The sequence below is a fragment of the Oncorhynchus masou genome, chromosome 24 (genome assembly GCF_036934945.1).
Source record: "Oncorhynchus masou masou isolate Uvic2021 chromosome 24, UVic_Omas_1.1, whole genome shotgun sequence".
Classification (NCBI taxonomy): domain Eukaryota; kingdom Metazoa; phylum Chordata; class Actinopteri; order Salmoniformes; family Salmonidae; genus Oncorhynchus; species Oncorhynchus masou.
In genome coordinates, this window is record NC_088235.1 from 59,182,681 (window position 1) to 59,202,638 (window position 19,958).

A 19,958-nucleotide genomic window follows, 5' to 3' on the forward strand; every position below is an offset into this window, starting at 1 on the left:
AGCAAACTCTCTCCAGAAGTTCAGTGAGGATCTCTGAATGATCCAATGTTGACCTAAATGAATAATGATGATAAATACAATCCACCTGTGTGTAATCAAGTCTCCGCATAAATGCACCTGCACTGTGATAGTCTCAGAGGTCCGTTAAAAGCGCAGAGAGCATCATGAAGAACAAGGAACACACCAGGCAGGTCCGAGATACTGTTGTGAAGAAGTTTAAAGCCGGATTTGGATACAAAAAGATTTCCCAAGCTTTAAACATCCCATGCTTTTCTTTGGCTTGCAAGCCTCCCCCTTTTTCCTCCAAACATAACGATGGTCATTATGGCAAAACAGTTCTATTTTTGTTTCATCAAACCAGAGGACATTTCTCCAAAAAGTACAATCTTTGTCCCCATGTGCAGTTGCAAAACATAGTCTGGCTTTTTTTATGGCGGATTTGGAGCAGTGTCTTCTTCCTTGCTGAGCGGCCTTTCAGATTATGTGAATATAGGACTCATTTTACTGTGGATATAGATACTTTTGTACCTGTTTCCTCCACCATCTTTACAATGTCCTTTGCTGTTGTTCTGAGATTGATTTGCACTTTTCGCACCAAAGTACGTTCATCTCTAGGAGACAGAACGCGTCTCCTTCCTGAGCGGTATGACGACTGTGTGGTCCCATGGTGTTTATACTTGTGTGCTATTGTTTGTACAGATGAACGTGGTACCTTCAGGTTTTTGGAAATTGCTCCCAAGGATGAACCAGACTTGTGAAGGTCTACAATTTCCTTTCTGAGGTCTTGGCTGATTTCATTTGATTTTCTCATGTCAAGCAAAGAGGCACTGAGTTTGAAGGTTGGCCTTGAAATACATCCTCAGGTACACCACCAATTAACTCAAATTATGTCAATTAGCCTATCAGAAGCTTCTAAAGTCATGACATCATTTTCTGTAATTTTGCAATCTGTTTAAAGGCTCAGTCAACTTAGTGGATGTAAACTTCTGACCCACTGGAATTGTGATGCAGTGAATTATAAGTGAAATAATCTGTCTGTAAGCAATTGTTGGAAAAATGACTTGTGTTATGCACAAAGTAGATGTCCAAACCTATAGTTTGTTAACAAGAAATGTGTGGAGTGGTTGAAAAATGAGTTTTAATGACTCCAACCTAAGTGTATGTAAACTTCCGACCTCAACGGTATGTTTCAGGAAAATTTGATTTTTAGCATTTATAGCAATGGTTTTCAACTTTACTGCAGGGTTGGAATGTATTTTGCAGAAAACTGAGGTTGTGGTGGCAGCTGCAGAGAAGTATTTGGGTATGCAAGACTTGACATCAGAAGAGTTACAGGGTGTGTTAAGTGGTGAAGTCCCATCTATTTCAGGTTGGCATGAGGTAGGACTAAATATATTTAAATAGTGGAGTAGGATGGTGTTATTTTTATTTTATTGATTTTTTAACATTTGTTTTGTGATTTTAGTGTTTGGTAGAGTATTTATATTTTTTTATTTATATTTTTTTAACCAAAGTATAAGGGAGTTGTACTCCAGTCTAGTAGGTGGCGGTAATGCAACACGTTGGAATTCAACTTCCGTTAACCTCATCAAAGAAGAAGAAACCCCGGAAGTACTTTTCCATTGTTGTTGACGAGATGCTGATGTCATCTTGTTGAATGAAATAGTTAGCCAGTGAACTACAATGTGACACCATCTGCTGCGTAATCATAACGTTATATTTGCCTAAATGTAGGCTTTTAAATCTCAGGGAAAATGTCACGTTTAAAGGATCAACTGGCCACCGTCATGAGGCTTTTAGTAAATGCAGCCGTGGTGGAAATAAGTAAATTGATGGATGAGTGCACGAGTCAAAACGTTTACACCGAGTCACAGAGGCAGTGCACGGGCCCTGGGACTGAGGTAAGTGGGTCACAAGCAGAGTTTACATTTGCCTAGCTAACCAGCCTGCATTGTGTTGGCACGGACGTGTGTGTTACATAGGATAAATTGTATGGGTAGCTAACCTTAATTGTTTGTTTGACATTATTATGTCATGTCTTGGGTCAGAAAATTGTCATTGAGACTAGCTAGCTCAGAAGTTAAGAAAAGAGTCAGTGTCATATGTTTGTGTCTTCTCCATATACAGCTGTCTGCCACCATGAAGAGATTGTGCAAAGAGGCCATGCAAAAAATCATTAGTCTCATAGATGAGGATACAGCTTCTCTGCGTCTGCAAGTGTCTGTGTGTCAGAGAGATAATCCGGTTCTGAAGGAGAATCTCCAGGTGATGGATGATGACCTGAGGTCGACTGGAGGGCTTGGAGAGGTGGATGCAGAGGACAGGAAGACCCAAGGAAAAGACCTGACTAAATTTGTGCGCTTGTCTGAAGTCAACAGTGGCACGGTAAGCTCCCATATATCCATATCACTGGTCACCAATATCTTGAATATGAATAGGATGCAAATTAGTTGCTATTTAAGGAATGTAGCTAGCCTATGTTAGAGGTGAGAGAGAGAGATAGAGAGAGAGTGTGTTTGGGGAAGGATACTTTCCACTGATTTATTATTTCACATCTAGTCTTCAGAGACGGAGGAGGAATGTGCTGAATGGATCACCTTGAAGGAGGGTACCCTGCAACAGGACACCCAGACAGGACACACACATGAGCACACAGGTAAGCAGTTATGAAGTTACCTTTCAATACGTTCAGAATAGTCTGAATGTAGACAACTGACTGCATTACATCTTATATTCACAACTTCGAAAGTTTAAATGAAATGCTGAAACTGCAGCACAACAGCAGTGATATTAATATGGAATGTCTACTGCCCAGATGGAGAATCCAGGACAGAGGATGGGGAGGATGCTACTATTGAACGCAACTTAGAGGAGGAGATTACTACACAACTCTCACCAGCAAAGGCCCAAGATGACCAAGACTTAGAGCCTGCTGTGCCCACAGACATATCCAATGATGCTAAGATGGCGGCTCCCACAGTACGTCAAATGAGACTGCGTGCAGTGAGACGCACCCAGGGCCAGAAATCTGTCAAAGGAGACAAATGTTTAAGCTGTGTACAGTGTGGGAAGGCTTTTAGTAAACTAAGTAACCTGAAAGCCCACCAGGTTGTCCACACAGGTGAGAGGCCATTTAAGTGTACACATTGTGGGAAGGGCTTTACAGCAAAGTGCAGTCTCAAAGTACACCACGTTATAGTCCACAAAAGGGAGAAGCGATTCAAGTGCACATACTGCGGGAAGATATTTGGCACCCAGAGCCAGCTTAAAGAACACCAGGTGGTTTTCAAAGGAGAGAAAGCGAAGGTATTAAGATGTACTTTGTGTGCTAAGGCTTTCCCTGCCAAATGTAGCCTCAAAGCTCACAGGATAGCTGTACACAGAGGAGAGAAGAGATTCAAGTGCTCTCAGTGTGGGAAGGTTTTTGCCAGGCAGAGAGATATGGTAGTACACCAGGGTGTACACACAGGAGAAAGACCATTTAAGTGTACAGCGTGTGGGAAGTCTTTTACAGCTAGACGGAGTTTAAATGTACACGTGCTGACTGTACACAAAGGAGAGAGACCTTTCAGCTGTGACATATGTGGCAATAGATTCAGCCAGAGAAGTGGCCTCAAGGCTCACCGAAGGACCCACACCGGAGAGAAGCCCTACATGTGTGACCAATGCGGAAAAGGCTTCAGCCTGAAAAGTGCCCTTAATACCCACCACGTAGTTCACACTGGTGAGAAAGCATTTAGCTGTGAGATCTGTGGCAAATGTTTTAGTTTAGCGCCTAACCTCCGCAGACACCAGCAGACTCACTCTGGTGTTAAAGCGTTCTCCTGTGACATATGCCAGAAGAGTTTCACTCAAGCTAGTCATCTCAAAGTCCACCAGCGCATTCACACAGGTGAGAAAACGTTTGTATGTGACGTATGTGGAAAGAGCTTCAACCAGAAGAGTTCGCTGATGATCCACCAGAAGATACACAGTGGGGACAAACCCTATGACTGCTTAGAGTGTGGAAAATGCTACCGGTCTGCAAACTATCTGAAAAGGCACCAGGTGACACACACAGAGAAAAAAACTCACTCTTGTGAAGAATGCGGGAAGAATTTCCACACTGCTACCAATCTCAAAACTCATCGTCGGGTCCACACAGGCAAGAAGACGTTTACCTGTGATATATGTGAACAAGGGTACAGTTCCCTGAGTTACTATAACGCTCACCGGCTCATTCACACTGAGGGGAAACCATTCAGCTGCACCATGTGTGAGAAGCAGTTCGCCAAACAGCGTTTCCTCAATCTTCACCTACGCACTCACACTGGAGAGAGGCCACATACCTGTGACCTGTGTGGGAAGAGCTTCAGTTTTGCACAGAACCTTGTTCGCCACAAACGCGTGCACACTGGGGAGAAACCGTTTCTCTGCATTTTGTGTGGGAAGACTTTCAGCCAAGCGAACAATCTCAAGGCTCACCGGCAAGTGCACACTGGGGAAAAACCATACAACTGCTCCAAATGCAGGAAGAGCTTCTCCTGTATGAGAAATCTGAAGGAACACAAGTGTATTGAAGTTCAAGAACAAATAGTAGAAGTGACTGTTGGGAAACTCTCACAAGTACTGTAATAATGTTTGAATAATGGCACAATACCACAACACCTGACTAACTGGAGCTGCTTTGCAAAAAAATGCTATGAATGTTGCAAATCCATGTAGCAATTATAATTCTAGAATATCTAGCTATTACACAAGCTGTATAAATGACAATGCAAGCCTTCTACTGTACGTCCATGGTCCTTCCATGGATTCCCCCTGATGTTATTAGGATGGGTTGAAATTTGCATCACTGTTGCTATCATCATGTCTCTCAGGTAACCTGGGCCAAGTCTAATGATAAGTACTACTATGTTATTATATGTGTGTAATATGAATTTAGCATTTCCATATTTCAACCCAATTGCACCAGTAATGTTGCAGCATGAGTATTTTACAGTATGTTGCAATACATTTGCTCCTTTTTACAACTCAGGTAACAAGAGGTGTTTGACTTGTGTTTTGTCCCTGTAAATCTGAATTAAATAAATCTACTTAGAATCAAATTATATATATATATATATGTGTGTGTTACCCATGTCGCTGTTCAGTTGAACCAAAGAAAAGGTGTCCTTTAATGTAGGCTTAACTAATGTTGTGAGTTTAAAGATATTCAGTAAAAAATATTCAGAACTTTGAGTTTTTCAATTTAAATGATGATACAAAATTCTTGCAACCACTAGAATGTTTATATATATATATATATATATGCCGTGCCTTTTACTGAGCAGTGGCTTCCGTCTGGCCACTCTAGCATAAGGCCTGATTGGTGGAGTGCTACAGAGATGGTTGTCCTTCTGGAAGGTTCTCCCATCTCCACAGAGGAAGTCTAGAGCTCTGTCAGAGCGATCATCGGGTTCTTCATCACGTCCCTAACGAAGGCCCTTCTCCCCCGATTGTTCAGTTTGGCCGGGCGGCCAGCTCTAGGAAGAGTCTTGGTGGTTCCAACCTTCTTCCATTTCAGAATGATGGAGGCCACTGTGTTCTTAGGGACTTTCGATGCTACAGGATGCACCTGAGCTCACTTTCAAGTCTCATAGCAAAGGGTTTGAATACTTATGTAAATAAGATATTTCTAACAGCCTGTTTTCGCTTTGTCATTATGGGGTATTGTGTGTAGATTGATGATTAAAAAAAAAATGTATTCATCCATTTTAGAATAAGGCTAACTTAAAACAACATTTGGAAAAAGTCAGGGGGTCTGAATACTTTCCGAATGCACTATATATTTTATATATTTACAAAAGAATATGCACTACCGTTCAAAAGTTTGGGGTCACTTAGAAATTTCCTTGTTTTTGAAAGAAAAGCACATTTTTTTTGTCCATTAAATAACATCAAATTGATCAGAAATGCAGTGTAGTTATTGTTAATGTTGTAAATGACTATTGTAGCTGGAAATGGCAGATTTTTTAAATTGATTTTTTAATGGAATATCTACATAGGCGTACAGAGGCCCATTATCAACATCCAATGGCAAGTTTGTCATTCTAAAAGGCTAATTGATCATTGGAAAACACTTTTGCAATTGTTAGCACAACTGAAAACTGTTCTGATTAAAGAAGCAATAAAACTGGCCTTTAGACTAATTGTGTATTTGGAGCATCAGCATTTGTGGGTTTGATTACAGGCTCAAAATGGCTAGAAACAAAGAACTTTCTTCTGAAACTCGTCAGTCTATTCTTGTTCTGAGACATGATGGCTATTCCATGTGAGAAATTGCCAAGAAACTGAAGATCTCGTACAACGCTGTGTACTACTCCCTTCATAGAACAGCTCAAACTGGCGCTAACCAGAATAGAAAGAGGAGTGGGAGGCCCCGGTGCACAACTGAGCAAGAGGACAAGTACATTAGAGTGTCTAGTTTGAGAAACAGACGCCTCACAAGTCCTCAACTGGCAGCTTCATTAAATAGTACCCGTATAACACCAGTCTCAACATCAACAGTGAAGAGGCAACTCTGGGATGCTGGCCTTCTAGGCAGAGTTGCAAAGAAAAAGCCATATCTCAGACTGGCCAATAAAAATACAATAAAAAGATGGGCAAAAGAACACAGACACTGGACAGAGGAAGATTGGAAAAAAATGTTATGGACAGACGAATCTAAGTTTGAGGTGAACGGATCAGAAAGAAGAACATTTGTGAGATGCAGAAAAAATGAAAGGATGCTGGAGGAGTGCTTGATGCCATCTGTCAAGCATGGTGGAGGCAGTGTGATGGTCTGGGGGTGCTTTGTTGGTGGTAAAGTGGGAGATATGTACAGGGTAAAATGGATCTTGAAGAAGGAAGGCTATCACTCCATTTTGCAATGCCATGCTATACCCTGTGGACGGTGCTTAATTGGAGCCAATTTCCTCCTACAACAGGACAATGACCCAAAGCACAGCTCCAAACTATGAAATAACTATTTAGGGAAGAAGCAGTCAGCTGGTATTCTGTCTATAACGAAATGGGCAGCACAGTCACCGGATCTCAACTCTATTGAGCTGTTGTGGGAGCAGCTTGACCGTAAGAAGAGCCCATCAAGCCACTCCAACTTGTGGGAGGTGCTTCAGGAAGCATGGGGTGAAATCTCTTCAGATTACCTCAACAAAATGACAACTGGTATGCCAAAGGACTGCAAAGGCTGGAATTGCTGCAAATGGAGGATTCTTTGGCGATAGCAAAGTTTGAATCATTATTTATGACCTTGTCAACGTCTTGACTATATTTCCTATTCATTTTGAAATTCATGTATGTTTTCATGGAAAACAAGAACATTTCTAAGTGACTTCAAACTTTTGAACGGTAGTGTATATGGGGGATTGGAAATGATGCAGACAATTACAATGATGGAAGCCACAATCTATTTGCAATATTAAAGCTGATCTACACCCTAAAAAAAGGCGAAAAAGGTTATTATGTCATTATGCTATCGTGACGTCAGTTGAAACTGTATAAAACGAGTCTGAAACAAGGTAATTTGGTCATTTAGCTTAATTTGCAACTGAACCGGGACAGATCTGCCCAGTCACTAATTTCTGGGTGCATTGACCAGATTCTGCCCTGCATTTACAGGGAGCAGACAGCAACCGTGGCCTCCCCCTTGGATCAACCAGCCCGTCATGGAGGAGACTCGGCTTGAGGCGGCTGAGCTCGTCATAGACGAGACTGCTTGCGGTGGCTGAGGTGGAGACCTTGGCCATGACAAAGAGACTCAATGTTCTGCGAGGCTATCTCAGAGTCAAAGCTGAAGGTCTCTGGAAGAGGAACTCCAGGGTGGACGATCGGTCAAGTTGCTGCTTCCCCTACTGGCTATTTAAAATGCTCTGAGGGAACCCCTGTCAGTGCAGAGACTTCTCCTGCCCTTTGCCCTCTTCCCTAGGTGCAAGGAGGTTGTCACCCTGCAGGAGAGAGTTACTGTAGAGCAGCCTACCTCCAGCATCACTCATTTTAGGATGCTCTGGGCAGACTTAATCAGTGAAGCCAAAGATCTCCACCTGCTGTTGAACTCCAGGGTGGAGGACCAGTCAGACTGTTACTTCCCCTACTGGCAGTTTGAACTGCTCTGCAACAGCAAATAATGGGCACATTCCTCTGCCCAGGTGTTGCTGACACGTGCCAGATCTTACAACACCTGGATAGATATTTTACGTGTCACCTAATCACATCAAATGTTACAGTAACCTGTCAGTCAATGACACAGTCGATGACATGGCACGCAACCATTGGTTGACACATGCTAAGTCTGAGCAAGAGAACGCTACCGGAGTCACCCCAGGAGTATGTGCATTGTGACATCACAGTTGCTTAAAGGAGCAATCCACAGTTGAAACAACAACAAAGTGTTCACAGTTTTGGCAAAAAGCTGAGGGATGGGGATGGAGAAATGTTATCACTCTTAAATTCATAGACAGAGCTATGGATGCGAGGAGTGAGCATCCATAATACCAATATGATAGTTTTAACCATGTTTTGAGGCTATACAGTGTTTTCATTTACTTTGTGTATAAACATAGGAGTAAAAAAAATGTATTTTTGCTCATGAGGCATTTATAATCTATATTCTTCATGAATAAATAGGTACATATCATTAATTTATGAGTCCAAAAATGGATGAAGCAACTGCAGATTGCCCCTTTAACGTTACCATCCACAAAACCTGCGAAAATGAACAAAAATACAAAACACAATGGAATCTAAAGTAGCATACCCCATTCCCTGATGATGCACTTTTCAAAACCAAAATGTAGAAAATCTGCCCAAAATGTGGGAAGTGTGCACTCGTTCACTACTCATGAACTTCTTCCCACAAATCTAAATGCATTGGAATTGTAGAGATATGGGTTTCCCCCACATGTGTTATACCAGTCATTTCCTTTCGAATCAGTGAAGGAAAGTGAACAAGTGCCCACTTTGGGAGGGAGAGATATAATTGGGACATTGCCAGTGTCACATGTAAACATTCATGGCCATGGGGCAAGGAAGTTTGCGTCAGGTGATATCAGAGAAGAAGGCGAAGCGAAAGGGTTTATATACTCTGCCCAAAATCTGTTCATGTTAAGCAGGTCATTAATTATTAAGAAAGTGGTTTGTTTATGTTTCTACCATTGTGGCTAGATGGAATAGGCCAGGGGTGAAAGTAGATGTGATGTCATCCCGATATGGGACCTCATGCACCAACATTTCTTATGTACCTAATCCTAGAATTACGTATAGAATCCCTATTAATTCAATAAGATCTCTGTGGGCCTAGTCGTAAAGATTTATCATTTAACTTTTAAAATGTATTACCTTTTACTGTTGAATAAACACAACCAGTTTCCATCTGATTGTCAAACAATCACTTCAAAGGGCTCCTTTACTAGGCTACCCGCTCACGTTCATCCACTCACAACATATTTACAGCCTCCAAACAGTGATGAATGGAAACAGACATCTTTTACACAAAACGCCAAAAAGTGTTGACCTAATGACATTTGGCGATTGTCAGTTGGCCAGATTTTTTACGTTTTTATCTTTATTTTGCAGGGATGCAGTACCAGAAATTCCCTCCTTACGTTCACCCCTGGAGTAGGCCTATAGCGTCATCTAGTGGTCACGTCGGGGAACAAATCATCAGTATCACCACAGGGAATGGGCAATGAGAGAGTGCTGAATTTAGTCAAGGAAAAAATGAATTGCTATCTTGATAGGTGAGGCTCATTTGATCTAATAGAAGTTTCGTAGTGCTTAGGTTGTTACGAGTGTACTGATAAGTGTGATGCAAGTCACATCGCGGCAATTTTGAGAAAAGCATCTTATATCAGAGGTCGAAACAGTCTATGCAGGCTGCTGAGGCGTTGACGACATAGAATAATGGCTGGAACGGAGCAAATGGAATGGCATCAAACCATCTGTTTGATGTATTTGATACTGTTCTGCTCGAGCCTGTCCTCCCCAATTAAGGTGCCACCAACCTCCTGTGATACATATTCATGGTAATAGCATGGCATATCACTCTCCATTGAATACAGGTGGTTGACGTCAACACCCCTAATAGAATATTCAAAAGGTATTTAAATAACGAAATGTATCCACCAATCCAAAGAGAGTTCTGCTGTTCTGCTCTACGGTCGACGAATCTGATTGTTAGGGCGGAGACACCAGCATCTCGTAATTATATCCAGCATCTGAAAATATTTGGCATGGGTCCTCAGATCCTCAAAAGGCTTTACAGCTACAACATTGAGAGCATCCTGACGGGTTGCATCACTGCCTCGAATGGCAACTGCTCAGCCTCCGACCGCAAGGCACTACAGAGGGTAGTGAGTACAGCCCAGTACATCACCAGGGTCAAGCTTCCTGCCATCCAGGACCTCTCTACCAGGCAGTGTCATAGGAAGGCCCTAAAAAGTCAAAGACTCCAGCCACCCTAGTCATAGACTGCCCTCTCTGCTTCCGCACGGCAAGTGGTACCGGAGCACCAAGTCTAGGTCCAAGAGGCTCCTAAAGAGCTTCTACCCACAAGTCATAAGACTCCTGAACAGCTAATCAAATGGCTACCCAGACTATTTGAACCCCCCATGGTGCTGCTACTCTCTGTTATTATCTATACATAGCCACTTTAATAACCCTACATGCATGTACATAATTACCTCAATTACCTCAACACCAGTGCCCCCGCAGATTGACACATTGACTCTGTATGGGTACCCCTGTATATAACCCCGCTATTGTTATTTACTGCTGCTCTTTAATTATTTGTTTTTCTTATCTCTTACTTTTTGTGTAGGTATTTTCTTAAAACTGCATTGTTGGTTAAGGGCTTGTAAGTAAGCAATTCACTGTAAGGTCTACACTTATTGTATTCGGCGCATGTGACAAATAACATTTTATTTTATTTATCTCTGGCAATATGACGTTCCAAAAGGGTCTGTAATGCACACTCCACAACAGAAGGTGGCGTTGAACATCAATGATCTAGAGACAGCAGCTGTCGCTGACGTAGAAGAAAAAAATGCGTATTGCGAAAAAGGTGTCCACTCGGAAAGCTCGTCGTATACTGTAGATATCACTACGATATCCTGTATTTGTCTGTCTTTACAACCAATCAAATGATCAACCTACTCATGTAGCGAGCTTCTTATTTTAAACATCATTCTTGGGTAATAGAGTCATAGTAGAAGAAGTCTCATTTCATTATGAATGAGCCAGAGGGACTGCGGTTCAGGAGACTGAACAGACCACAGATCATCACAGACGAATTACAGGAACCTCAATACAAGGGCACCAGGTAAGCTATCTTACTCAGTATTGATATTAACATGAGATGCTGATGTCCTTGCTACTGTAGTATTGCATCACGCAACGATGCACAATCAACCACTGTGTATTAGACTGCATGATTCTCATTTGCGCTTCCTAGCTGATGGCAGATGCAGAGGTAAACAATCCATATCTAGGTCAGTTGTACACTCTCTGACTAAAGGTAAAAGTGGATGGACTGAATATGCAATTACTTTGCATTATGCATGCATGGTATGAACCAAACAGTCAGTAATAAGTGGAGAGAGCGTTGACCAGCGTGCACTTAGTGTAGGCTACTGGTAGTAAGGCCTATTCAGGTTTTTCATAGATGCTTTCCTTCTGAAAATAGATACATGTGCATTCTATGTGTATGTTTTGAGTACTGTATTATCCACTGCTGACCAGAGTTCATGGATCTCTTCAAACACCCAATAACATATTGAGATTAAAGCTTTAGTCTGGGATCTGGGAATCGGTTCGATATACTCATTGATTCTTGAAGAATGTAACTTAGGCCTATGCCTGAGGACACAACTATCGTAACTTATAACCTCAAATATAAAGGTTATAGGCCTATGCCATTGTTTAACAACAACGTAAACCGACAATGTATAAATATATATATCATATGAATGTCAGAGTCTGTCAGTCGTTGCATCTCGTGCCCTGTCTATGAATTTGAGAGAGGAAACATTTCCTCAGCTGTATTTAAAAAAGTGTTTAATTTATCTGTTTTGTTTTTCCCAGTACCTATAGTGGAAAGGTATTCCGTGTGATCCTGGTGACCCTGGGAGGATGCCTGATCCTTCCAATGCTTGTAGTCTTTTTTCTGCTTGAGTCTCCTATTCACCCTGAGCTGCTTAGGTGAGCTGTCAAGAATTGAAATCCTTCTCTCTTTTTTCTCCTGTTCTTTAGAATCATGTTCACTCTAATGTCTCAGAAACGTATTGACTTCAAGGAATGTTGACATTTACATTTTAGTCATTTAGCAGACGCTGTTATCCAGAGCGACTTACAGGAGCAATTAGGTGGTGTCAATGTAAATTGTCCGGTGGCGATTGTTATGAATTGTTCAGTAGTCTAATGGCTTCGGGGTAGAAGCTGTAGAGGAGCCTTTTGGTCCTAGACTTGACGCTTCGGTACCGCTTGTTGTGTGGTAGCAGAGAAAACAGTCTATAACTTGGGTGACTGGAGTCTCTGACAATTTTATGGATCCAGTTGCAGAGGGAGGTGTTTAGTCCCAGAGTCCTTAGCTTAGTGATGAGCTTAATGGGCACTATGGTGTTGAACGCTGAGCTGTAGTCGATGAACAGCATTCACACATAGGTGTTCCTTTTGTCCAGGTGAGAAAGGGCGGTGTGGAGTGTGATTGAGATTGCGTCATCTGTGGATCTGTTGGGGCGGTATGCGAATTGGAGTGGGTCTCGGGTGTCTGGGAGGATGCTGTTGATGTGAGTCATGACCAGCCTTTCAAAGCACGGCATGGCTACAGACGTGAATGCCACCTGGTGGTAATAATTTAGGCAGGTTACCTTCACTTCCTTGGGCACAGGGACTATGGTGGTTAGGGAGAGGTTGAACAATGTCAGTGAAGACACTTGACAGTTGGTCCACTCATGCTTTGAGTACACGTCCTAGTAAAACATCTGGCCCAGCAGCTTTGTGTTTGATGGTTCGTCTGAGGGCATAGCGAGATTTCTTATAAGCGTCCAGATTAGTCTCCCGCTCCTTGAAAGCGGCAGCTCTAGCCTTTAGCTCGATGCAGATGTTGCCTGTAATCCATGGCTTCTGGTTGGGATATGTACGTACAGTTACTGTGGGGACGACGTCATTGATGCAATTGTTGATGAAGTCGATGACTGAGGTGGTGTATTCCTCAATGTCATTGGATGAATCCCGGAACATATTCCAGTCTGTGCTAGCAAAACAGTCCTGTAGTATAGCGAGTCACTGGTACTTCCTGCTTAAGACTGTTTAATCAGCTTTACAGCAAGATACTTTAGAATCAGTCTGCATAGTCAACATTTCTGCTTACTTTTCAACTTTCTGGAAATCGGTTTTTGGAAACTATTATGTACTAGTCCTTCTCACAGATCTCACTCCACTGAATGACTAGGCCTATACTACTTGTAGAGCATACATATTATGTAGTATATAGTCAGTATGTAGAATGGTTTCAGTCATCCCTTATCAATAGAATTGATCATGTAGGCCTAGATGTTCTGATGCAAAGACAAAATGCTTAGCCAAACATGACTTGTTCAGTAATTGCTTAATTATTGATTGAAGAAAGATTGATGAGGCACTCGGCTCAAAGTTTGAATGCACGGTTGCAATTTTCCCTTAGGCTCTTTTTGATTTTTTTTTCCTCATTTCTTTCCTCTTGTCTTTTCAGCCTCAATGAGCCGCCCCTTATGTCTGGCTGTTACGAGCCCAACTTTAAGCTGAGGGAGGCACAGCGGCTGTTTGAGGACCAGCTTGTTGGCCCAGAGTCTATCGCTAACTTTGGAGGTCAGTATGGGACTAGAGTATTCCAGCTGGAGTCTCGCCACATGACAATGTCTTTCATGTCTTTCACCCAGTTTGTTTGGGGCTTGTGTAATTTGTGGTGATTTCACAGTGACAGCAGTCTGATAGTTCAAAGTTGAGGGGGCAATGCTGGGGTAATACTGTCTGGATGGCTGTGTTGACCAATAATAGCAGATGCTTAAGTTTCCAAATCTGCACATACCCTGTGGGTCTTAGTGACGGACAGATATTTGGCATGACACATTGTCACCTTTGATTTGACTTGTGCATTATTAGTTTACCTCTGCAACGGTTGTTCTATGCTGATGTCCAACATATTGCCTTTGCGTTTGACCAGTTTCAACATGCACATTTTGATTGTTTATCTCTCTCTCTCGCTCTCTCTCTATAGATTTGATTTACACTGGTACGGCTGATGGAAAGATAGTGAAGATTGAGGGCAAGAGCATCACTGTTATAGCCAGACTTGGCAAGCCACCCTGTGGTAAGTGAGAGAGGGGCTTTGACTAACTGGTTACTCACACACTGTGTGTCCATCTGATTGCGTGTCCATCTTGTGTGTCCATCTGATTTCTTAACCTTTCATTACACAATGTTGTCTCTACCCTCAACATGACATGATTTAGACAAATGACCCAACAGTTCCCATTGCTCAAGACTGGAGTTTCAAATGCTCATTCATAAGCAACTCTTAGCAGGTGCATTTCACTCATGCCCTTTATGGATTGCTTTTCTGCTTACACAACAAGGACAGCTTAATGCACAACAGGCCTAGCATGTTGGCTCAAAACTGAAAAGACATCAAGAATAGACTCAAGCTCTAACCCAAACATTTGCTCGTATTAATCAGATTAGCCTGTTCAAAATGATTGAAATAATTGCTCCCAATAAATTATAAATTACTTTACACACCACATGTCCACTGTGTTATGTGCTTTGTTGTAGATGGATCCCGTGAACAGGAGCCTAGCTGTGGACGACCCCTGGGTATCAGAGTGGGTCCTAACGGCACCCTGTTTGTAGCTGATGCCTACCTGGGGCTGTTCAAGGTCAACCCTGTCACAGGTAAGCAGCACACACAGCAATGGCATCACAGTTCTCTATTCCTTATAGGATCGATTTTAATATCAATAATAAGACCTGTTTGTTTTTTTGCAAGGTATTAAATATTTGTTTTAGATTTTCCAACAATTTCACCTTTTACTCAGTTTAACCAATTTTGTTCAATATACTATCCTCAAAATAAAAGTGCTGGATTATGCAAGTCATTTTAGTGTTTCTTTGACTCATTACGAAGGTGAGGTGACCAACCTGGTGTCTGCTGGGCAGATGGTTGGGGGCCGGAGGCTCTCCTTTGTCAATGACCTGGATGTAACGCAGGATGGGAGGAAAGTGTACTTCACGGACTCTAGCAGCAGGTGGCAGCGCAGAGACTACCTTCATCTCATCATGGAGGCCACAGCAGATGGACGGTAACTGTTACCACAGAACATATGGAGATCCTTGAGCACATTCTAATAGCAAGGTCTTGTCTACTTCGTCAAGAGTTTCTATTGATATTTGATATGCATATAGGGCAGGGGTCTCCAACCTTTTGTAGCATGAGAGCTACTTTAAAAAAAATTAAACATGTTGTGAGCTACTCATTCTTTTCTAGCTTTCAATAGGCACATTCTTCTCTTCTCCTCTGCAACACTTCCCAGGTCCTTAGTGTACAGGAGAAAGTAGTGCACTGTTTTCTTACAATATACCTGGTACTAATGGCTAATAAACAACTAAAAATCCCTATAAAGCCCTATAAAATATGTCATTTTTTTATCTCCCAAATGATGTACTCTCAGTTTTATTTTTTGGGTTTTAGATATTTTACTTTTTCAATCTCAAAATGCTAATTTTGTAGAGAAACAATGAAATGGAATCTTCTGAGTCCATGTCAATGCTTAAATCAAATCAGGAGACAATTAATTTTATGTCTGGAAGGATTTTGGAGTGTAATTCCCCTTTAATTGCACATCTGGCCCTTTTTAATTTCTCATCTAGCGAGTGAGGAATGTGCCATCTAATGTGCCTGTCTAGCGATGGTTCTGTACTGTTGCTGCTCATTTCATGGCAAAATGGACAAATAACAGATACAAATGATATACTTACTCGTGATATACTTCTGCCAGGTAAGCTTACTTTACAGTTAACATTTAATTGAGAAGGTTTTGGGGAACGTATTTCTGTAAATTAATTGTCAGATATTGTGTTGAGTTTGGCTTTTTAAGCCAATAGTGGCTAACCAGGGGTGGGATAATGTCAGTGTTGGGTTGGTTAGATTGTAGCTGGGAGCTTGCAGTGTCTGATACTTGTGATATTTGTTTATGACAGTTTGCGGTAGAACACTTGATAATTGCATGTACTTTCAGAATTGTTTGGCGAGCTACTCATAGGTGGGCTGCGAGCTACTCATAGGTGGGCTGCGAGCTACTCATAGGTGGGCTGCGAGCTACTCATAGGTGGGCTGCGAGCTACTCATAGGTGGGCTGCAAGCTTTTGGTAGCTCGCGATCGAACTGTTGGAGACCCCTGGTATCGGGCCTTGTCATATTTGAAGATTGAATTTTCTAGAATGATAGCATTTGTGTTGATACATAATGCAGGTACCTTATATTTTTTTAAGAAATTGAACACTTTATTAAGACAACAAACTGACGGCTGAGCGAAGCTGTCCGTATGTAACCCTTTGTCTGTCTTCTAGCGTGTTGGAATATGACACAGAGACCAAGGAGGTGACCGTGCTGATGGAGAACCTTCGTTTTGCCAACGGGATCCAGCTTTTCCCCGATGAGGAGTCTGTGCTGGTGGCTGAGACCACTATGGCTAGGATACGCAGGTACTGTAGAGTTGATCCTCCTGAGGAACACAACCAACCTTATTTAACTACTGCACCGAGTGACGAAATGCTTCCCAAAGGGGATTGAAATGTTCTTCAGTTATCTCATGTTTCATCAGATTCTAGGTTGTTGTGGTGCCGGAATTTGTTGGTGCCAACAGGTTTTTAAAAAATTCTTCTCTGGTTTTCATTATTTTCTCTCTCCCTTATCAAGATTTCATGAATATATGTTGCCTTTGTAATATCAAACTTTTTAAAAATTGCCGGGAGCAGTCAGTTCTCCCACGACTCACATGTATAAATGATGCAAGCTCACTGTTGCCTCGGTAACAGAGCCCCTTCACTGAGCTGCCTGAGCAGAAAGACATTATATTGGCTTGTCCTTACACTAGTTTTGGAGGTGAGGGGGAATGAGTGGGAGGTGTTCATTGTTTGTTCATTTCAGCCCGTATGGTAATGCAGACAGTTAGGGGAAGGTTTTTTATTTGCTGACTGTGCATAATAGAAATCAGTAAGTAGATTCCCTGAAAAATGGGGCAGAATTATTTTTATTTTTTTAATTAAATGGTATTTTAGGTGTCCCCAGCAAGTGGATTGTCTCCCTCCCATAACTGGTTTATAATAGTCATAAGTAATGCATTTTCTTTTGGCTTTATCAATGCAGACAGAGTCAAATCCCCTGCTGCTGCTAAGAGATCTGAAGCTGGCTTGTTTTTCAATAACACAGTCTTCAACGTATTGTGAAGACTGCTCGTACAGGAGTTTTGTCAAATGTTTTGAATTGTTTCCCATAATACCTTTGTTACCTGTCACACATACCATAAGCATGAGGCAAGCCATTTTAACCTTAATCTGCATGACAGAATGGACTTTCTTTCCCTCATCTCCTGAATTTCCACGACTTTCTTTCTGACTGTGTCTGTGCAGGGTCCATGTGTCAGGTCTCAATAAGGGAGGAATGGACACGTTTGTTGACAACCTTCCTGGTTTCCCTGACAACATCCGTCGCAGCTCCTCTGGAGGGTACTGGGTGGCCATGTCAGCTGTGCGTCCCAACCCTGGATTCTCCATGCTGGACTTTCTGGCCCAGAAGCCCTGGATAAAGAAGCTAATATTTAAGGTAGATGATATGACATGTGATAGCATGTGGTATTATATGATATGTTGTAAAACGATAGCTTTATTGTCCATTTACATGGAAGTTCATTTTAATCCACCAAAAGACTAAAGGGAGGATTGACGTGTCCTATTTACTGTGACTATAAGTCTGGTATTCATTCCTGTTGGTCTGTTTCTTGGGTGTTTCTGCATACAAGGGTTTGGGATCTTGCAAGCTGGAAACCTGCCTAACAAAAATCGAAGGAATACATAAAGTATACCTCATTCATTGTGACCATGAGACCATTTTGTTAGACTGTCTCTGTGTGATCTCTACTTCAGTCTGGTTTTGGTGATAAGACCTATTCCCCTCTCCCTTCATCCCTCTCCCTGCAGCTCTTCAGTCAGGACGTGCTGATGAAGTTTGTGCCTCGCTACAGTCTGGTGATAGAGCTCCAGGAGAGCGGGGCATGCATGCGTAGCTTCCATGACCCCCACGGCATGGTGGCAGCCTACGTCAGCGAGGCACACGAGCACGACGGCCACCTCTACCTAGGCTCCTTCCGCTCCCCTTACCTCTGCAAGCTGGATCTCAGCAAGGTTTGAGCTGGGAGCTGAGCACAACCGCTGTCTCGAGAAAAAAAAACATATAGTGTTGCTTTCTGATGAAAACCACTCATCTCCAAAACAGGAACTTTTCAGGAAATGGAAAAAACTGCCATATTTTCCCATTAACAAACATACTATTATGAAACTTCAGAAGCTATTTTTAATATATGTTCTTGGTCCTATAGTCATGAAATGTTCAGAGTACATTGAGGGGAGTTACCGCTTTCAATATGTAAAAAAAAAAAATGGAGAATAGGTTTTCATCAGACAGCAATATGTTCCACACTGTGAGACTGCTCTCTGCCTACCTAACACCTCCCTACCTAGTCTTTCCCAAAGGAGTGTTTTCCAATAACAGATACGTTGGAATTGATCGGAATGGCTTAATGCTTGATGTGCTGCGTTTGCATTGCTTTTCGCCAGCTTCAGGAACACATGGGCTAGTCTTCATTAAGTAGCTGCACTACTGAGGCACATTTGACTGGGATGCATATCCATCCTTTCTAGTCTTATCAGCCCACAATGAACTATTAACCCTTTAACCTCTGTTGACAAGTATGATGGTGTGTTTCATTTGGAGCTCAAGTGCTTTTTTTTTGACCAAGCATTCCTTGGGCCAAATTGTTTGTGCAGAAATCCCCATGTAAGGTACATTGTTTTTCAGGTCTGTTTTGTTGAAATTAGGTGCCAAATGTTACTTTTCTTGTGAACCATTCAGTACTGAGCTCTCATCTCACCCCTAAAAATAACTGATGTTATTCTTGTACTTCAGACCTAATTTTATCAGTAGAAATAGACTTAAACACTGAATCTGTATTTTAGGAGTGCCACTTTAAACTGATTTGTGTGTATATTTAGATATCCTAGACCAAGTTGATCATACTGTGGTGAAAAAGGAAATAAGTATGAATCATTTTCCCTGATTTTGTATATTGCACAACTGCTTAACGGAATGTCAATTTTTTTGCTCAACGTTGAATGCTGCCAGCCTTCAGCTGAGCTTCCTTTGAAATAAAACAGTTTGCCTAATAATAAAAATGACATTTCTAGTGTTTATATACACTACCGCCCCCCACTGCATGTCTTCAGAGAAACCAGTTGGACAGGGGTAGTTTCACGTCAGTGGACACGTCAAATGTACAGTAGAAATGAGCACACAGAAACCCTCCCCTGCCTCAGAGCCAGTGGAGCTCATCAGATCAAGGGCCTCATTAAGAGGGTGCACAGGGAGCTGCTTCAAAGATGTTACTGAGAGCTCCGACCCCACTCAGCGAGCCTGATCCCAGGGCTGCCCTCTGTAGGAGGGGCCCCTCCACTGCTGCTGGCTCTCTACTCAGTAAGATCAGACGCTGCTGCACTGGTTTCATATGAGCCTTTGAATGATGGAGGCTGTATCATAGACCAGGCTTTTCAAAGGATATAGGTCACAGAGTGCTGAAGAAGAATCACATCCCATTCTGTACAAAGGCCCTGTGGAGCAAGCCTTCAGATGGAATCTC

The 19,958-nt window shown here is 42.2% G+C and overlaps 2 protein-coding genes across 2 annotated transcripts; both read left to right on the forward strand.

The window, feature by feature from the left end:
- Positions 1–1,643: 1,643 nt before the first annotated feature.
- LOC135512395 (oocyte zinc finger protein XlCOF6-like) lies at positions 1,644–6,166 on the forward strand. The gene is made up of 4 exons (XM_064934397.1): positions 1,644–1,901; positions 2,128–2,385; positions 2,560–2,656; positions 2,816–6,166. Exons 1-4 carry the CDS (start codon positions 1,755–1,757, stop codon positions 4,612–4,614), a joined length of 2,301 nt encoding a protein of 766 aa, XP_064790469.1. The 5' UTR covers positions 1,644–1,754; the 3' UTR covers positions 4,615–6,166.
- A 4,885-nt stretch (positions 6,167–11,051) lies between these two features.
- On the forward strand, positions 11,052–19,497 carry LOC135512397 (adipocyte plasma membrane-associated protein). Its single transcript, XM_064934398.1, has 9 exons — positions 11,052–11,335; positions 12,097–12,213; positions 13,745–13,860; positions 14,270–14,362; positions 14,824–14,943; positions 15,176–15,350; positions 16,618–16,752; positions 17,680–17,872; positions 18,247–19,497. The coding sequence occupies exons 1-9, from the start codon at positions 11,244–11,246 to the stop codon at positions 18,454–18,456; spliced, it is 1,251 nt and encodes a 416-aa protein (XP_064790470.1). The 5' UTR covers positions 11,052–11,243; the 3' UTR covers positions 18,457–19,497.
- The last annotated feature ends 461 nt before the right edge of the window (positions 19,498–19,958 follow it).

Bases quoted from the DNA above. Each gene is read 5' to 3' on its own strand.
- LOC135512395 (XM_064934397.1), top strand. From the start codon at position 1,755: ATGTCACGTTTAAAGGATCAACTGGCCACCGTCATGAGGCTTTTAGTA. The intron at 1,902-2,127 runs GTAAGTGGGTCA...CTCCATATACAG, and splicing joins GCACGGGCCCTGGGACTGAG to CTGTCTGCCACCATGAAGAG. The intron at 2,657-2,815 runs GTAAGCAGTTAT...TCTACTGCCCAG, and splicing joins ACACACACATGAGCACACAG to ATGGAGAATCCAGGACAGAG.
- LOC135512397 (XM_064934398.1), top strand. From the start codon at position 11,244: ATGAATGAGCCAGAGGGACTGCGGTTCAGGAGACTGAACAGACCACAG. The intron at 11,336-12,096 runs GTAAGCTATCTT...TGTTTTTCCCAG, and splicing joins CCTCAATACAAGGGCACCAG to TACCTATAGTGGAAAGGTAT. The intron at 16,753-17,679 runs GTACTGTAGAGT...GTGTCTGTGCAG, and splicing joins ACTATGGCTAGGATACGCAG to GGTCCATGTGTCAGGTCTCA.